This window comes from Aethalodelphis obliquidens, unplaced genomic scaffold (assembly GCF_003676395.1).
Source record: "Aethalodelphis obliquidens isolate GAN/ISIS:26980383/991018 unplaced genomic scaffold, ASM367639v1 scaffold44, whole genome shotgun sequence".
NCBI classification, from domain to species: Eukaryota; Metazoa; Chordata; class Mammalia; order Artiodactyla; family Delphinidae; genus Aethalodelphis; species Aethalodelphis obliquidens.
In genome coordinates, this window is record NW_020837988.1 from 16,775,596 (window position 1) to 16,793,434 (window position 17,839).

The following is a 17,839-nucleotide window of genomic DNA, read 5'->3' on the forward strand; positions in this document are numbered from 1 at the left end:
AGGACTTATTGAATGGTGGAGATGAAAGGGGATGACACAAGGCTCCTGTATGCTCAGGGCAAGCCCTATGGGCTGTAGAATAGAGGGCTTCTAGGTTGGTACTCTTGGCCGGGTCCCACAAAGTTGCCACCAGCCAAAAACGATCCCCGCCTCCGTATTGGCCTGCCATGGCTCACATCAACTCATGAGTGTGCAATGATCCCTCCAGTGAGCCGGATCCTCAGAGCAGCACTGCTCAAGGGGCTCATGTGGCAGGTTAACACTCTCTCCTGACTTGTAGATGGATGGAGTCCTGAGGACCTCCTCTTAAGCTCACTGCCTCTCTAGCCTAGATTTGTTGAGCAGATTCTTTGAAAGACGCAGACAGGTCTTTGTCCTCAAGAAGCGGATGATCTAATGTGGAGACTGGTTGTACATGGAAAGCCAACATGCCTAGGAAGTGAATGCTAAGGAACAGAGAATGATAAAGACAAGAGGGTGGAGAGGGTGCAACAGGATGGGTGGTAAGGAAGCCAGCTGGATGAGGGGCTGGGATCTGAGCCAACTTGGAAGAGGGGACAAATCTCTACAAGGAGCCAGCCCAGGCCCACAGGTATGAGAACACACAGTGTGTTTAGACACCTCAAGTAGGATCCGTGACTCAAGGCCATGGTCGGGCAGGGGAGCAGAGGCTCCAGCTTTGGGAGTGAGAAGTGAGCCAGTTCTGGAAAGGTGAGTTTCAGGCCAAGGAAGCAGTAGCAGGGAGACACTGATGGTTCCTGAGCAGGAGACATGCATAAGGTGGTATGTTAGGCATGTGAATCTGAAGGCAGTATTCCTGGAGAGGCAGGTGGGTGAGGAGGTGAAAGCTAGAGGCAACAAATTCACTCAGGAGGTCCCATGACAATCACTGTGAAATTAACACTCAAATCACTTGCAAATCCCTTCACATTTAATCCTCCTTCAACCTGGTGAAATACCGAGAGTGGATATTAGTGTCCCCATCTGACAGAAAAAGAAACTTAGGCTCAGAGGAACTGATTGATTTGGCCAAAGGAACCAAGTTGGAAAATCAAACTCAGGCTCCCTGTATCAAACTCTGAACTCTTTCTATCCCATGCTCAGGGGTCCAGGAAAATGGGGGCCTGAAAGGAGGAGACAGAGATGACCAAGGAAGGCTCCCTGGAGGGGTGAAGTATATTCAGAGAAAAGCTGAACTCACTTGATCTAAGCATCCCTTGGAAGTCTTCACACTTAAACGCTGATGTGGTGCATCTGGTCCAACTGACGCTGAAGTGCCCAGACTGGGAGTCAGCAAGGCCTGAGTTCAGGTCTCAGCTGGTCACTCACCCACTGTTTACTGTGGACACTTAACCTCTCTGAACCTCAGTTTTGTCATCTATAGATTAAGACACCTGCCACACAGGGGGTTGTAGGGAATGAATGAGATCATTAGAGCCCAGAGAGACGGAGCTCCCGGTCAGTCCCTCAAGTCTAAACTAAGCCAACCCATGGCTCCATGTGCTGACGCCCAAGCCTCCTTCTCCCCTCCAACTACCAGCCTCCTGCTACCTCTGCCTTCCTCAGACTACCTCTCTTTCCACAGATGCCTCCACATATGCCCTGCTCCAGGTGGCCCCAAAGAGCAGGGGCCTCAGAAGGCATTTCTCCAGCCTGGCAGAGGGCTTCCTAGAAACTGTGCTGAGCCCCACAAATGCCTAATGACCATGGAAATCACTTAGCAAGGGGGAAGGCAGACCTCTGCCCTGGCTCCGCTCACAGGTGATGGGGTTAATCGGGAATTCTCTTTCCCTCCTTCAGGGCTGCTGGTGGGGGTCCAGCTCCCCGATGACCTGGGGACACATTAGTCAGTGATAAGTGGGGCTTTCCAGCCCCTTTTATCCTGTTTACAATACACTGGCTCTCCTCGGACCAAACCCTGCTCCCCCGACCTTGCTCCTGGCTGTTATGGCTACATGAGACAATTTGCTGATGGACTCTCTGTGGAGGGCAGCTTCCCTGGAGACCTCTCCCCACCTCCCACAGCACCCGGGGCAACATCTCCTCCACCTGGTGGGTCCTGGAAGGGGCCCCAGATGCTTGTTGTGCTCAGCTCATTGCAGCCTCTGAATTCAGAAATGTCATCCTTTCTGCCTGCTCAGCTTTAATCGAAGGGGTTAGGGAGAAAACCCAGAGGCGGTGAGATTATGTTTCTCCGGCTTTGGGGACGGGGGTGACTAGGGTTTTGTTGCTGTCCAAAGCAGAAACCATCAGAGGTGTTTTATTTATCTGTGCAAGGACCTCGGAGTCAAAAAGGCAGGATGACAGAGCAGCTACCTGGAGGGCGGTGTGTGACTGCAGCCTGGACCTTGTTCCCCTCACCCACAGTCAGCTTAGGCAAGCAAGTTAATCTCTGAAGCTCAGGATGCTTGTCTAGGAAACCAGGATGGTGATGCCTGTCCTGCCTCTGACCGGGTGGTTATGAGCACAGGATGAGAAACTGTTGTGAAATCGCTTAAAGAGGAGACATTTTGTTTAGCGCTCTGCACTGATTTCAAGTGACAAGGCTTTCAACAAGAATGGCTCTTCTGATGCAGGCAGTTTTTAATTGCCTAAAAGTCAACTTTCAAATAATTCTGGGCTTCTGAAATGGCAGGCAGGTGGAATACTTAGGAGAGTGAGTTGATTAAATGGAGTCCATTTCAAGGCAACAAGATATTTAACAAGCACCTACCTTATACCAGTCACTGAGCTGGATGCTAGGAAGGTACAGGGATGAAAGACACACCTCCTGCCCTTGGGCTGGTGGACAGAGAATTGGGATACTTGTGATAAGTGCTGAGAAGGGGCACCAGGTGCCAGAGGAGCACAGGGGAGGAGCTCAGATCCAGCCTCAGTGTCAGAGGCCCTCCCCAAGGGAGGTGAAACCAGAGCTGAGACTTGAATGAGTTCATCAGGCTTGAGGCAGAGGGAAGGGTGTTTGAAGCACAGGGAACAGTGCATGCAAAGGCCAGAGGACACAAAGGCCCTTGAGAGAAGAACTCCAATTACTCTAGTTAGGATGGGGGAAGTGGCCAGAGATGTGGCCAGTAAGGAGAGCTCTGTCTGCCAAGATAAGAATTTGTTACTGTGTTCTTTAGGCACCAGGGAGCTATCAAAAGGCTCAACATTGAAGAGAATGATTGGAAAGGGGAGGGAGTGGTTGAGGAATGATGAGGGCCTCTCTCTCAGGTTTGGTAGGGGAAGGGGGACATATTCACAGCTGGCACCAATTGTGCAAGGTGCTGCACGAGCATTGACACAGGTGGGATAGAAAATAGGGGGAGGGGGGCTTAGGAGGCAACAGAATCAGAAGGTGCACTGGGAGGGCGGTAGACACCAGGGCAGGGGCAGTATAGGGAGCAGTGATGGTTTGGTAGAAGGGATAACAGAATTGTTCTATTCCATCTGATTGAGTTGACCAGAGAGACACAACAGATTAATGGCTTCAGAGAGAACAATTAAGTTCCTCAAATTGGACACATCAAAAATACTCTTCAGGGACTTCCCTGGTGGTGCAGTGGTTGACAGTCTACCTGCCCACGTGGGGCACATGGGTTTGAGCCCTGGTCCGGGAGGATCCCACATGCTGCAGAGTGGCTGGGCCCGTGTGCCACGGCTACTGAGCCTGTGCTCTGGAGCCCGCGAGCCACAGTTGCTGAGCCCACGTGCCACGGCTGCTGAAGCCTGCGTGCCTGGAGCCCATGCTCCGCAGCAGGAGAGGCCAACGCAATGAGAGGCCCATGCACCGCAGCGAGGAGTAGCGCCCGCTCGCCACAACTAGAGAAAGCCTGTGTGCAGCAGCGAAGACCCAACGCAGCCAAAAATAAAAATAAATAAATTTTAAAAAACGCTCTTCAGAGTATTGAAGTTTATCATACCACAAAGGGAAGAAACAGGCAGAATATGGATTAGTTTACCAAATCCTGGAACAGTAGAACTTTGGGACACTTCTTAAAGTTCAGATAAAAGAAGAGGGCATAAAGTCATCATATTGATTTTCCTGAAATCAGTGGAAACTTGATTCCATTACCCAAGGCTCAAAGCCCTCCAGATGTTCCACAAGGTGGAGGCAAAGCATCTTTCCTGTTTGTGTATATTCCTCTACTGCAGAAACCCTCTGCTCTAGCCAGGAGGAACCACACAGACTGTCTGGGACTACCTACACCTCCTGAAAATTTCTCTCTCTGCTTGCCAAGAACTCCCTGTGCCCTGCATCTCCATACATCTTAATCTTTCTTGTACTTCAAGGTTTAGCTGAAATCTCATCTCTTCTGGAAAGCCTTCCTTCATCACCAAATTGAAAGGGATCTCTTCCTTCCCTATGTTATGACAGAAACTAATTGTCTTTACTACTCATTACACATTCATACATTGTCTTGCACTGTTACCTTTTCATAATCCCTGTACCCTGTCTCTCTAACTAGCTGATAAGCTTTTTGAGGTCAGGTATCTATTGCTGCAAAATGAACTACCCCAAAATTTAGTGGCTTAAAATATCACCCACTTTACTGTATCTCTTGATTTCCTGGACAGGAATTCAGGCACAGGCTCAGTTGGGCAATTCTTTTGTTCCACGTGGAGTCTACAGAGGTCACTTGGTGGGAGTCAGCTGCCGGACAGACTGGTATTGAGGGTACAAGATGGCTTCACTTACAAGTCTGGTGCCTTGGCTGGAAGAGTGGGCTCAGCTAGGCATGTTGACTAGAACACATATAGACATGGCCTTTCCAGCATGATGGCTTCAAGGTAGTCAAACTTCTTCCAAGGTGACTCAGGATCACCAGAGTGAGTGCTCCTTTAGAGGGCTGAGTAGAAGCTGCAAGGCTTCTTATGACTTGGCCTTGGAAACCCTAATATTTCACTCTTGCTACATTCCGTTGCTCAAGCAAGTCACTAAGGCCAGCTCAGATTAAAAAAGAATGGAATTAGACTCCACCTTTTAATCGGAACAGTAGCAAAGAATACAAAAGCATCTTTATTCTACCACACAAGATTGTCCTAAGACCTAGGCAAGCCAAGTCCCTGGCCCAGGTCCCGGGCCTCAGGGTGTCCCACGCTTTGGAGTGCTATTTTAAATTTTTTCTAAGTCCTCCTTAAGTGGCTGGGATCATTCTAGTCTGTTTCTCTAGGGCTGTGTCTTACTTCTTTTCCTCCCCCCCCCCCCCCGAGTATCTGTGCCTGGTAATAGCAGGTACTCATTAATAAATATTAGAATAAGTGAAAAAATAATGTTAGGGAAAGAAGGTACATGGGTGGACAGTCCCTTGGGGCACAAAACTGGGTGGGATCCAGGATACAGGAAAATAGAAGCATCAACTTGTCAAAGGAAGAGGAACATCTCCTCCCTTGGGAGGAATGGTAGATAAGCCTGGGAGGATGGAAACGGATTAGGTCTACGTGGAGAGCCAAGTGTTCAAATCCTTCAAGTCCTAACTCAAACGCCACCTCCTACATTGTCTTTCCTGAATCTCTCACTGGAGCCGACTCCAGCTCACTCAACCTCTTCAGACTTTCTACCTTGTAGATGTTTATTTGTACACACATCTTATTTCCTTTCCTATACCAAGACCTCTTTGAGGGCAAGAAGAACCGGTTTCCTCCACAGAACATGTGATACATGGTAACCACTCATTCACTCTGGGTTTATTAGACGGATAAATGGGGTGGGGGACGAGACAGGAGATGCTTGCACCAGAGACTCCAGCGAAGAGTGAAGTCTTCAGACCCACAACAAACAGTTTGAAGCGAAGCCAAGCAGGAATCTTCCCACACTTCCTCCCGCAAATATGAACTGCTCTCCTCTGGTCTCCAAACTTGCTCTGAGGACCCCACGTCCGTACCTTACGACTGCCCTTACCAATGCCTGACTCAATGCTGGAGACGGCCTCCGGCCAAAACCTAGGCTTCCTCGTCCCCCATCTGAGGCAGAACCTCTGACTACACTTAGCCTTCTTCTCCAGGCCCCTTTACTCGTTTCTCGCAGTCACCACCTTTCTCGCAGTCACCACCAGTAGGGCGCGCGTTGGGGCAGCCCTAGCCGGCAGGGAAGGGAGGGTCCTGAGACCGGAAGCCGGAAGCCGGAAGCGGGGCTGTGAGTACGTGTTCTGTGGAAGCCAGCGCGGTACCCGGTGGGGCCGGCAACATGGAGCCGCTGTACCAGCAAACGCACAAGTGAGGGACGAGTCGGGCACGGGCTGGGGCAAAGCCAGGCTGGGCGAGGCCTGCCCCCTGGCTGGGGCCTCGGGCGTCCGCCGGTATGGAGGCCGAGTCCTTCCGTCCGGGCGCTGCAGGGGGGAGCAGCTCGGAAGTGCTCAGTCTTTGGCGGGATGCCCAGGTAGCGGAGGCCGGAGGGTCCGACCTGGTGCCCGAGGACGTTGGGCCGAATGCCTCCGGGGACCTTGGAGGCCATGACTGCCCGCTGGGCAGACTAGGTGAAGGGGAAGTTGCACTTTGTCCAGCACCTACCAACTCTATGGTCCGATTTGGTAGAGCTGGTGCGGACTCAGGGCCCCGGCACAGAGGAGTTTACTAGTTGGAGAGTCAGGACGTGTGCGAAAAAAGGTCTAATGTGTGGCACAATGAGGTGGAAGGTAAATGAGCAGTACCAGCAGGATCTTCTTCAGTAATTTAGAAGGATCCATCACTGGGATAAGGTCGTCAGAAAAAGTTTAATTAATAGCTTACAGCTCCTAAATGATGTTAGTCCCTACTCTTTATTGACTCAAAACTTGTCGCTTCTACACTGTGATTTTTTTTCTTTTATTCTGATTTTGGTTTATACTAAAGACTGTATTTTTATAATACAAAGAAATTGCTCAGATAGCATTCAGTATTATACGGTACTTGTTATTCATATCTGGTTACAGGTTACCTTTAAGGAAGTTGAATTTTGGTTTAGCTTCTCATAACTTAAATTCCTTGGTAGTGTCCTTTATTCATATTGGCCTGCATTTTTGGAACTTGCTGAAATGTGTAATTGAATATGGAAATAAGATCATACCTATCGTATTTGGGGGGATGATTTATCTTTCATTGTGGTCAGACATGCATTAACGTAAAAATTTACCATTTTAAAGTTAACCATTTAATTTTTAATTGTTACCAGTATCATTTAGTTTGCCATTTAAAATTATAATCATTTCTTTTTTTATATTTTATTTATGTATGTATGTATGGCTGCATTGGGTCCTCGTTGCTGCACACGGGCTTTCTCTAGTTGTGGTGAGTGGGGGCTACTCTTCGTTGTGGTGTGCGGGCTTCTCCTTGCGGTGGCTTCTTTTTGTTGCGGAGCTCGGGCTTTAGGCGTGCGGGCTTCAGTAGTTGTGGCACACGGGCTCAGTAGTTGTGGCACATGGGCTTAGTTGTTCCGCAGCATGTGGGATCTTCCCCAACCAAGGCTCAAACCCGTGTCCCCTGCATTGGCAGGCGGATTCTTAACCACTGCGCCACCAGGGAAGTCCCTATAATCATTTCTAAGTGTACAGTTCAGTGACATCAAGTACATTCACAGTGTCGTGTAACCATCAACATTATCCATTTCAAGAACTTGTTCATTATCCCAATCAGAAACTCATGTACCCATTAAGCAGTACCTCCCCATTCTTCCCCAAGCCCCTGGTAACCTGTTCTGCTTTCTGTTTCTGAATTTGCCAATTCTATATATCTCATATAAGTTGAATAATATAATATTTGGCTTATTTTACTTCGCATAATGTTTCCAAGGTTCACGTATGTCATAGCGTGTATCAGAACATCGTTCCTTTTTATGGCTGAATAATATTCTTTTGTGGATACACACGTGCACACACACACACACACACACACCACGTTTCATTATCCATTCATCTATTGATGGACACTTGGGTTGTTTCCACCTTCTGGCTGTTGTGAATAATACTGCTGAGAACATTGGTGTACAAATATCTGTTTGAGTCTCTGTTTTCCATTTTTTTGGAGTGTATGCCTATACCTATCCTATTCTAACAACTTTCAAATATATGCTGTAGTTTTGTGCTGATGAAAACACTTAAAATCACACCTCCAGGGCCTGGGAAAGAAAGAAAATGGGGACCCACCTCTCTAATGAATTCACAACAAAAGCAATACTTTGGAGCATTAGAATAAGAGGAAGATGATCCAGTTATTGTTTCATTTTCTAAGTTTATGTTTCATTAAGTTGCTGTTTCATTTTCTACTTTTCTTTCTTTTTACTTTATTGATTAAGTGTTTGGTTTGGGTGGGTGAAAATGTAGAGCCTACTTTCTAATAGTATTGAAATGACAGAATTGGTCTTACACTTTTATTCTCATATAAAAATTATAGGAAGGAACTTTAAAAACTAGATCTGAGAGTCAGTTGGAAAAGGAATGAAACAGGAAATTATGCTCATGTTACTAAGAAACGGCAGATCTTTTACAATAATAAGGCTCAATGGACTGAGGTGCTTTGAAGTTGATCTGTGATGTACAGTCTCATCTGGTTAGTTAATTTGGTTAAAGGATGTTGCTAAGGAGGCCGCGACCCAGTTTATTTTTAAGAATAATTTTGTTCACAGAGTCTCAGACTACCTGTTATCATTGCAGCAGGTAGCTGATCACATAGTAAACTAGGAAGCTCAATTCTATGTAAACTTAGAGGAGCAATACTCAATGGTGTCCCAAACAAGATTTGTGGAGTGTAGATGAACTACTTACCTCTGCAGCCCTCCAGTGATTTACCCTCAAACTCTGGAGACCCTTAGAGTCTATAGCAGGGCTTGCCAACTTTTTCTGTCAAGAGCCAGACAGTAAATAGTTCAGGCCTTACAGACCGTATGGTCTCTGTAGCAGCTGTTCAACTCTGCTATTATAGTGGGCAAGCAGCTGTAAGACAATATGTAAACAAATGGATGTGACTGTATTCCAATAAAACTTTATTACAGAAACAGACAAGGGGCAAGATCTGGCCAACCACTGCTAGGCTTTCTACTATGCAGTCGTTCATTCATTCATTTATTTAGCACCTGCTTTGTGTCAGGCACCATTCCCAGTGCTAACTGTACAGCCCTGCCCTTAGGGAGTTTACCTTGTTTCACGCTGCAGTATATTCTGATCTGCCTCCTTTCCCCTCAAGGACTGAACCAGGACTGGGGATTCTGGTTCTAGACCTCTTCACCTTGTTTTCCTCATCTGTAAAATGAAGGTTTGGGGCTGATTAAACTGTAAGGCTCCTTTCAGCTCCATAATACTGGTGATTGAGTGTCTTTAAAAGGAAACACACAGAATCCTGTGCGCATCAGCAGTTAACTTTTGCAGTTGCAGAAATTAGTGATTGCAGCTGAATTGACACAATAGTAACTGAAAGTATTAATTTTACTGGAACTTTGAACCCAATTTATTGTTATCTCTTGCCACGTCCCTGAAAGTACATTGAAATTAGATCAACATTTTAAAGTGTGTATCTTGAAAACGCCTGAACTACCTGAACAATGAATGAAAAGAAAAAAGATGAAAAACAGGTTAAACATTTTGCACTTAAATAATACTGTGTTAGGATGAACTTTATAGAGGAGCTAATAGCCAGGCTTCTATTTTTGAGATCCCAGTGCTTGGAAAGGTGCCCATATTTGTCCAGGATCATTCAGTGCCCTGGACCTTATTATCACTAGAGATTCTGATTCAATAGGTTTGGAGCACAAGAAGCTCTATTTTTAACAAGCTCTCCAGGTGATTTTGATGAACAGCTGGGTTTAAAGACTGCTACCTTATCTCAAAAACAGCTTTTCCTTTTTTTGATTTTCCCTTCTGATGAGAGGCTAAATATAGTAGAGGCAAAGTGGGTGAGTGAAAATGCCCAGATGGTTCCCACTACTTTTAAGCAAAGCTGAGTAAAAACAACAAACTTCTGTATGGTGCTGTATGGGTTACACAGCAGTTCCATATTGCATTTGGATCTACGCTTTAAATAATTATGATTATCAGTACCCCGTTTTACAGTTGAGAACACCGAGGCGCCAAGGAATTGAATGACTTGTTCAGTGTCCCTCAGCTACTGCACAGTGGCGCTAGAACGTCAGCTCAGATCTTTTTACTCCAAAACCCTGTTTCCTGCTCAAGTTGGTCAGAGGCAGCATGGGTGCAAAGTGGGTGTATATGATGGGGGTGGGGTAGTTCCATGGACTTTTAAAAAACAATTCTGTTTTTAAATTCTTCCTAGATCTTCTACAGACTTTTTTTTTTTTTTTTTTTTTTATTTAATCAGCAACAGTGACCCTTGATTATTTGCTACTAGGTCTCTGCTTGGTTATGTTTTCACCCATGCCCACCATGGACCCCATGCTAGGCAGGGCTAGGACTTCTGATTTCTAGTATCCACACTCCCAAGCCATGCTTGTGTAGCAGCTGTTTCGTATTGGCTTCAAATGTGTGTCCGAATTCCCAGTTCAGTATAAAACAGATCTGCCACTCGGCACGGCAGTTCCCACCATGCCATTCATGCTTACTTTGTTGTTTTGCATTTATTTCCTCTCGGGCATGACATGTAGAGATTGTATCGCTTTATTGGCTCTAACTTTTTCAGTTCATTCAAAGCAAATAGAGATTGGATGGAAAAAGTCAGTAACGTTTCCCTGCAATTTAAAGTTTATCCATTGTAGCTTAGAAAACAGTAAAAGCCAGCTGAAGAGTGGTTATAGGGTTTTGTGGGTATGGGCATCATCTCCTGCTGTCATCGTAGAATTTCGGAATTGAAAGTGACTGGCAAGATCTTCCATTCCAACTCACTTTGGTCGGGAAGACCCTTTATAAAACTCACGGTAGTTCATGTACTCTGTGTTTAAACATGCCGGAGCTCTTTTTTTTCCCCTCTTCTTGAAGAGAGAGTTTGTAATTGTTCTCATTTTTCCCGGGGTTGAGCTGAAATCTGTCATCTTGAAATTTGTACCTTTTGGTTCTGGGTCTCCCTTAAGGAGCAGCCACAGAAAACAAGCCCACTCCTCTTTCTGTATGTCATCTCCAGATACTTGAAGAGCCCCAGCTGCCCCATTTTAGTTTAGTTTTTTCTTTTCTTTTCTCAGAGGATCATTATCACTAGCTCTTTTGACCATTCCTCTTCATAACTTGACTTCTAAACTCTTTTCCAGCCGTCCTGTTCATCTTCCATTGGGAGAAACCTTTAATTGGTAGGGTTCCTTTAGCCGATGGCTCCCAAAGTTGAATGCCAGTCTATATTGTGCATTTGACTTTTTTTTTTAACCTCAAGTCAAAATGTGTGGTTTTTTTTCTTTAACATCTTTATTGGAGTATAATTGCTTTACAGTGATGTGTTAGTTTCTGCTTTATAACAAAGTGAATCAGCTATACATATTCATATATCCCCATATCTCCTCCCTCTTGCGTCTCCCTCCCACCCTCCCTATCCCACCCCTCTAGGTGGTCACAAAGCACCGAGCTGATCTCCCTGTGCTATGTGGCTGCTTCCCACTAGCTATCCATTTTACACAAAATGTGTTTTATCCCTGACAAATTCATCTTACTACTTTAGCCTAAATGAAAAATGTTAATATTTGTTTTGTGGTACAATATCCTAAGCACTCACTAGAGCACAGAATCATGTGCAAATTTCATAATCAAACGTTGATTTTTAAAAATTAATTATTTATTTTTAGCTGTGTTGGGTCTTCGTTTCTGTGCGAGGGCTTTCTCTAGTTGCGGCGTGCAGGGGCCACTCTTCATCGTAGTGCGCGGGCCTCTCACTGTCACGGCCTCTCCCGTTGTGGAGCACAGGCTCCAGACGCACAGGCTCAGTAGCTGTGGCTCACGGGCCCAGCTGCTCCGCGGCATGTGGGATCCTCCCAGACCAGGGCCCAAACCCGTGTCGCCTGCATTGGCAGGCAGACTCTCAACTACTGCGCCACCAGGGAAGCCCTCAAACGTTGATTTTTAAAAAACACTGAGCAAAACACAGAGCCAAAGGCAGTCCTTTGGTGGAACCTGGAAGTCTTCCCAGGATCCCTTGGGGACCATGGTTTTGCCTGCTATGAGTCCCTCATCCTTAAAGTTTAAAATATTTGTCAATCTAATGGGAGAAATATGATGTCATTGTTTATTATTTTTTAAAATAAATATTTATTTTGTTTATTTTTGATGGTGTTGGGTCTTTGTTGCTGCGCGCGGGCTTTTCTCTAGTTGCGCGAGAGCTACTCTTCGTTGCGGTGCATGGGTTTCTCATTGCAGTGGCTTTTCTTGTTGCAGAGCGCGGGCTTCAGTAGTTGTGGCACACAGGCTTAGTTGCTCTGTGGCATGTGGGATCTTCCTGGACCAGTGCTCGAACCCGTGTCCCCTGCATTGACAGGCGGATTCTTAACCACTGCACCACCATGATGTCATTGTTTTTAATTTGCATTTTCCTGATTACTAGAAGAGAGTCTCTTCATATATTTATTGGCCATTTGGGTTTCCTTTTCTGTCAGTTGCCCTTTGCCCATTTTAAAAATTGCTTTGTTTGACTTTTCCTATTGATTTGTAGCAGTTCCTTATACATTCTGAATACTATTCCCTGGTTACCTGCTGCAGGTATCTTCCAGTCTCTGCCTGTCTTTTTTTTTGTAAATTGTGCCTTTGGTGTAAAAAGGGTTTTGTTTTAATGTAGCCAGATCTATCAGTCTTTTCTTTTGTGGTTTGTGGGGGTAGTTTTGGTTTTTGTCTTGTTTAAGAAATCCTTCTTTAACCTGAAGTCATAATATGCACGCCTATATTTTCTTCGGAAAGTTCTAAAGCCTCACTTTTTACATTTAGGCTTTAAACCATCTTGAGTTTATCTTTGTGTACTACTACATGAGGTGTCTTTTTTCCATGTGGATAACGAGCTGAGCCATCAGCACTTATTGTAGTCCATTCTTTTCCCACTGCCATTAGAAGTTTACCTCACTGCCCACATCCAGGCCTTCAGGGAAGTCCTAGTTCTCTTTTCCATCTCAGCATTGCCATCCAGTCCTCTCTGGCTGTTTTCACGGTTGCCCTGATCCAGATGTTGGTTTCTTCAAGCTGCCTTTCTACATCTGCCTCCATATGTCCACGTGCCTCCATTCTGAAGCATCCAGACTTGCCTTCCTGAAGTAGCAGGTTCTAGGAGTGATTTCCTGGTGCCTCTCAGGACCATGGGTCTTGCCCAGGAGCGCTCTGAGAGTCGTTAGAGAGCTGCTCTTGCTCCTGGGGCCATGGGTCATGTTTAGAGGCCACAGGGACACCCTGGAAAAGACTAGAGGCAAGTTCAAATGAAGTTTGGGCTCCTGGCTCACATTGGTAAATTTGGGGTCACAGTTTGTGGTGCTCACGGTGGAGGATGGTTGCTGACCTTTCCCTCAAGGGTTGGTGATGATGGAAGAGCTCACAGGTCCCTCTCATGTGGCTCTCACGTGGAGAGACCAGAGGCACCAGGAGGCGGTTGTTGGAGTAGGATAAACAGTATCCCCAGGACTGATCACAGAGGACGGCTTGGAGGGGCTCAGCGGGTAGGTGACCTTGCCCAGTCCCCGGGGAGCCTCCAAAAGATGCTCTGGGGCCCGATGTCCGGGACCGTGCCAGAGGTTCTGGGTGCAGTGTTGGCGTTTCCAAGTGAGACGGCAGTCTCCTCATATTGCCAGGGAAAGATGCTGACCAAACAGGAGATCCGTATCTTTCAGGGCCTTCCTCTAATGGTTTCCTCCAGCTAATCCCTCATCCCCTTCTTCCCTCTGACCCCAACCCTCAGGCAGGCCAGCCTGCTGGTAACGCACGTGATGTGCCTTGCAGGCCTTTTTGCATGTCAGTTTCTCCACATCTTCCTTCACCAAATCACATCTGTCGTCTTCAAAATGATGTTGAGAACTCCCTTCACCCACAAAGCTTTCCCCAGCTCACTCTTCTGTTCATTGCCTTTGCTTAGCACTGCTGCGCCTAGCTCCGCAGCTTTCTTTTTGTTTACACTTCTATGTGTTAGTGTTCTCTTAAATCTTCTTGGGACTTTACAAGTCTATCTGGCCTGTCCTTCCTAATTACACTGTTTCTCAAGGACAAGGATTATATCTCTCTTGCCCTTTGACTCTCCCTAGTACAGACCAGTGCTCAGCACATTGGGTCAAAGAACAGAGAGTAGGATTGGCTGGGTCCAGATCGAGGTTTATCACTTGGTGTGTGACCTTGAACAAGTTACATAACCTTTCTGGGCTTCGGTTTTCTTATTTACAAAATGAGGATGATAATAGTACTTTCCTCATAGGGTTATTGACTTTGCAGAATGTCTCAGATGTGGTAAGCACTCACTAAATGCTGCCTGTCAGTATTATTATTAATATTAATGTTAAAATATTAGAAACCGTGCCAAAACATGTGACCTGAAGCGCCACATACAAATTTTACAGTTCAGCGATACTGTCAATTTAAATCAGCTAGATGTTGGCATTAGAAAATTTGTCTTTCCTGACCAAAGCGCTGTTGATTACTCCTGTCTCACTCATTTCCTCCCTCTTCCTTTGATAGGCAGGTCCACGAGATCCAGTCTCACATGGGACGCCTGGAGACGGCCGACAAGCAGTCTCTGCACTGTGAGTAATTAACTATGGAGACCAGAGTCCTTTCTCTGATGACACGGTGCTAATGGGCTGGGTTTCCTGACTGCGTTTCTGCCTCAGGGGCTTAATGATTCAGCGTGGAATGAGTTCTGTTGTTAGGGTGGACAGAAAAACCCTATGGCAAAGTCACTGATTTTCCTGATTGTGCCCTTTGGAATCCCACAAGTCTTATCCCCCATTACCCCTCCACTCAACCTGACATGGCCCTATGGGAATGGAAGTCCTTTCCTCCATCTGTCTTAATCTCATTACCTAGTCTGTAGAGGAATGTGGTCCATAAAAATTCAGAGATGTTTAACTGGAATTGGCCATTTCTTCTGAGCTGAGAACTGTGGCTTTTTAGGCGGATTATTCAGAAACGACGAGCAATATTAATTGGTTTAGTTCCCACACCGTGATTTCCTTTTAGAAGAGTGCTGCTTTCTGTGTTTTCGTTTCTTCTCTGTTGTAAGAAAAGGTCATTTTTCTGAGTCGGTCACACAGGCATTGCTGATCCCCCACCCACTGCAGATGCAGTCCCCTCCTCTCACTCCTCGGCTGGCGCCGTGCCCATTTCTCCTGTTTTCTCACGTCCGCTTTCTGCAGCTCCAAAAGCACCTGGTCTCTTCGTCCTGTGCCGCACCTTGTTCTGAGCCGTGCTCGTTAGCTGTGGGCTCTCCTAGGAAGGTGACATTTCTGTCTCTGCTGTCGTTTCTGTTTCGGGCAGGAGGCAGTCTGGACGCCTTCTGCGCAGTTCAGCTGCTTCTGTCCGTTCACTTTGTTTGCCTTCCCAGCAATCTTGTTGGTACATGATTAGAAATGGAAAAGTGGTCATTTTGACTGTTTATCGAAAGGGATAAGGTAAATGACTGTATTTATCATATCGTTACCTCTGTGGATTCTTTCCTGTTGATATTCGGTCTATTCTGGGGACTCCAACATCAGTCTGCCCATTCTTAAGGGAACTCTTCTCTATGTTTCACATACTAAATCTTTCCCTTTGCGCTTTTTTTTTTTAACCTCATTATGTTCTGTGGGGAGTTCAGTTGGCAGTCTTTCTACGAGGTATTTATAACCCATATCTGAAAATAATCTCAAATGAAAAGAGGCCTCACTTTGTATCAGAAAATATTACATTTTGCTTAAAATATTTATTTGGACAATCTTTAAATGTTCATTTTATTTTCTAAAGGCAGGAAATTTATTTCTACAGATGTATCTTCAGCTTTTTAAAAAATTGGCGTTGTTATGGCGTTAACAGCTATATATATGCATATATTTTTTTGAAACGTTTACAGTCACTTACTATAATTTGAATTTTTTCCCCATCATCATTAGTGTATGCATTTTTCTCCTTTTGAAATACATATTTTTGAGTTCATTTGATATAGAAAAAAGATACGTTTGATTTCTTCCAATTTAAGTTCACTGTTATTATTATTCTTCCAGCAGTTATTCTTTGACTCTGTTTGCCTTCCCAGCAATCTCGTTGGTACATGATTAGAAATGGAAAAGAGGTCATTTTGACTGTGTATCGAAAGGGATAAGGTAAATGACTGTATTTATTATTTTTCCAGTAATTATTCTTTTTTCTCTTTCGTGCAGTAGTAGAAAACGAAATCCAAGCAAGCATAGACCAGGTATTCAGCCATCTAGAGCGTCTGGAGATCTTGTCCAGCAAGGAGCCTCCTAACAAAAGACAGAATGCCAAACTGTGAGTACTCTGACACCCCAGGCCTATCACAGCAGGCCTTTCTCCCAGGGGAGGCCATCACATATTCTGAAAATCCCATTTATACATTGAAAAACTGAGACTATGAAAAGATAAAGTCCCATAAAGAGCACAATTCTGTTTTGAGTGGTACCCCCTCGGAGTAAAAAGCCTGTGTTGTATAACACGGGGAATAGAGCCAATGTTTTGTGATAACTGTGAATGGAGTATAACCTTTAAAAGTTGTGAATCACCATATTGTATACCTGTAACTTATATCATATTGTATATCAACTATACTTCAATTTAAAAAAAAAAAGTCAGGTTAGTGGCTCAGAAGCCTCATGTCTCCTTTTCTCGTTGGTGTCATTTAGAAATTTTGCCCCCAGTACTGTTTTTCTGACCAGACCCATGGCCACTTGAAACCTAATGCTACCGGGGAGTTTCAGTCTGCTCTTTGGTTCCCACTACATTCTTGGGTGGAAATATCTTGCTCTTAATCACTCCAGTCGGTGTATTTATAATGAAATACTGATCTAATGTTTGATACACCCCCATGAAATTAAAATGAAATCACCCTCACCATCTCTACCCCAGCCCCTGCTCCCAAAAGTTTTATGAAACTTCATAGATGCTTTACTCCAAAGATGCCCTTGGGCTTCTTCCAGGAGAGTGATATAACCCCTAGAAGGTCAGGAAGAGGTCATCAAACCTGCTTCCTGTCACCTGTTCCCTGTCATGCATCCAGAATCAGAGACCAGCAGATATTTAAGTAAAGCTGCTGGAATCTCATGTGCTACCACCCTGCTCTAACCACAAGCTCCTTCTTTACTTTCAACATCATTGATCAAAATCAGATTATTTGTGGGGGATGGATGGCATGGAGTGGTGTAGGGGGAAGTGAGGAAATGTCTTTTTTCCTGAAGACAAAGCCTGGCTACCTCCAATCGTTGCTGCTCTGGACTCCTGGAATTTAATCTCTCTGTCAATTCTAGTCGTGTCGACCAGTTAAAGTATGATGTCCAGCACCTGCAGACTGCTCTCCGAAACTTCCAGCATCAGCGATACGCAAAGGAGCAGCAGGAAAGACAGCGAGAAGAGCTTCTGTCCCGCACCTTCACCACTAATGTAAGCCAGGCTCCTGGGTGGGATCTGCGGGAACTCGACAGCTTGTGGGAGCTGCAGCTCAGGGCTCTGAGCGGCGGTCTTTTAGGGGGTGTCTGAAGCAGACTGATCGGACAGGAGGAGAGCAACCGGAAGTGACGGCAGACTTTGTGCGTTGCCACAGAGACTAGACCTAAGCGGGGAATCTCTTTCTCTGTCACAAAAACCTGAAGAGGAAGCAGTTAAATTGAGGGAACGAGCAGAGGTGAAAATTACCTGGTTTGACTGGTCCGATGCAGAGAGGTGGACATTCACATGGTGGAAATGTTTTCCTGATCAGATCGAGACAGATGATTAGAACTTAGGCTGTTTGCAGTGAGGGCAGCGTTTCAAAGCTGCCTTCAGGCAGTTGCCATTGGTGGGGGGGGGGGGGGGGG

The 17,839-nt window shown here is 45.6% G+C and overlaps 1 protein-coding gene across 6 annotated transcripts in view; it reads left to right on the plus strand.

The window, feature by feature from the left end:
* Nucleotides 1–6,099: 6,099 nt before the first annotated feature.
* GOSR2 (golgi SNAP receptor complex member 2) overlaps nucleotides 6,100–17,839 on the plus strand; it is an 18,760-nt gene continuing 7,020 nt past the window's right edge. Inside the window, exons 1-5 of one of the 6 annotated variants that reach the window (XM_027081355.1) lie at nucleotides 6,171–6,192; nucleotides 7,238–7,242; nucleotides 14,517–14,581; nucleotides 16,193–16,301; nucleotides 17,294–17,426. In XM_027081355.1, the coding sequence (XP_026937156.1) occupies nucleotides 14,542–14,581; nucleotides 16,193–16,301; nucleotides 17,294–17,426 (282 nt within the window). In that variant the 5' untranslated portion in view covers nucleotides 6,171–6,192; nucleotides 7,238–7,242; nucleotides 14,517–14,541. Of the gene's footprint in view, nucleotides 6,193–6,255; nucleotides 6,276–7,237; nucleotides 7,243–12,444; nucleotides 13,511–14,516; nucleotides 14,582–16,192; nucleotides 16,302–17,293; nucleotides 17,427–17,839 lie in introns of those variants that run through there. The other 5 variants (XM_027081352.1, XM_027081353.1, XM_027081356.1 and 2 more) reach the window with 5 other exon arrangements.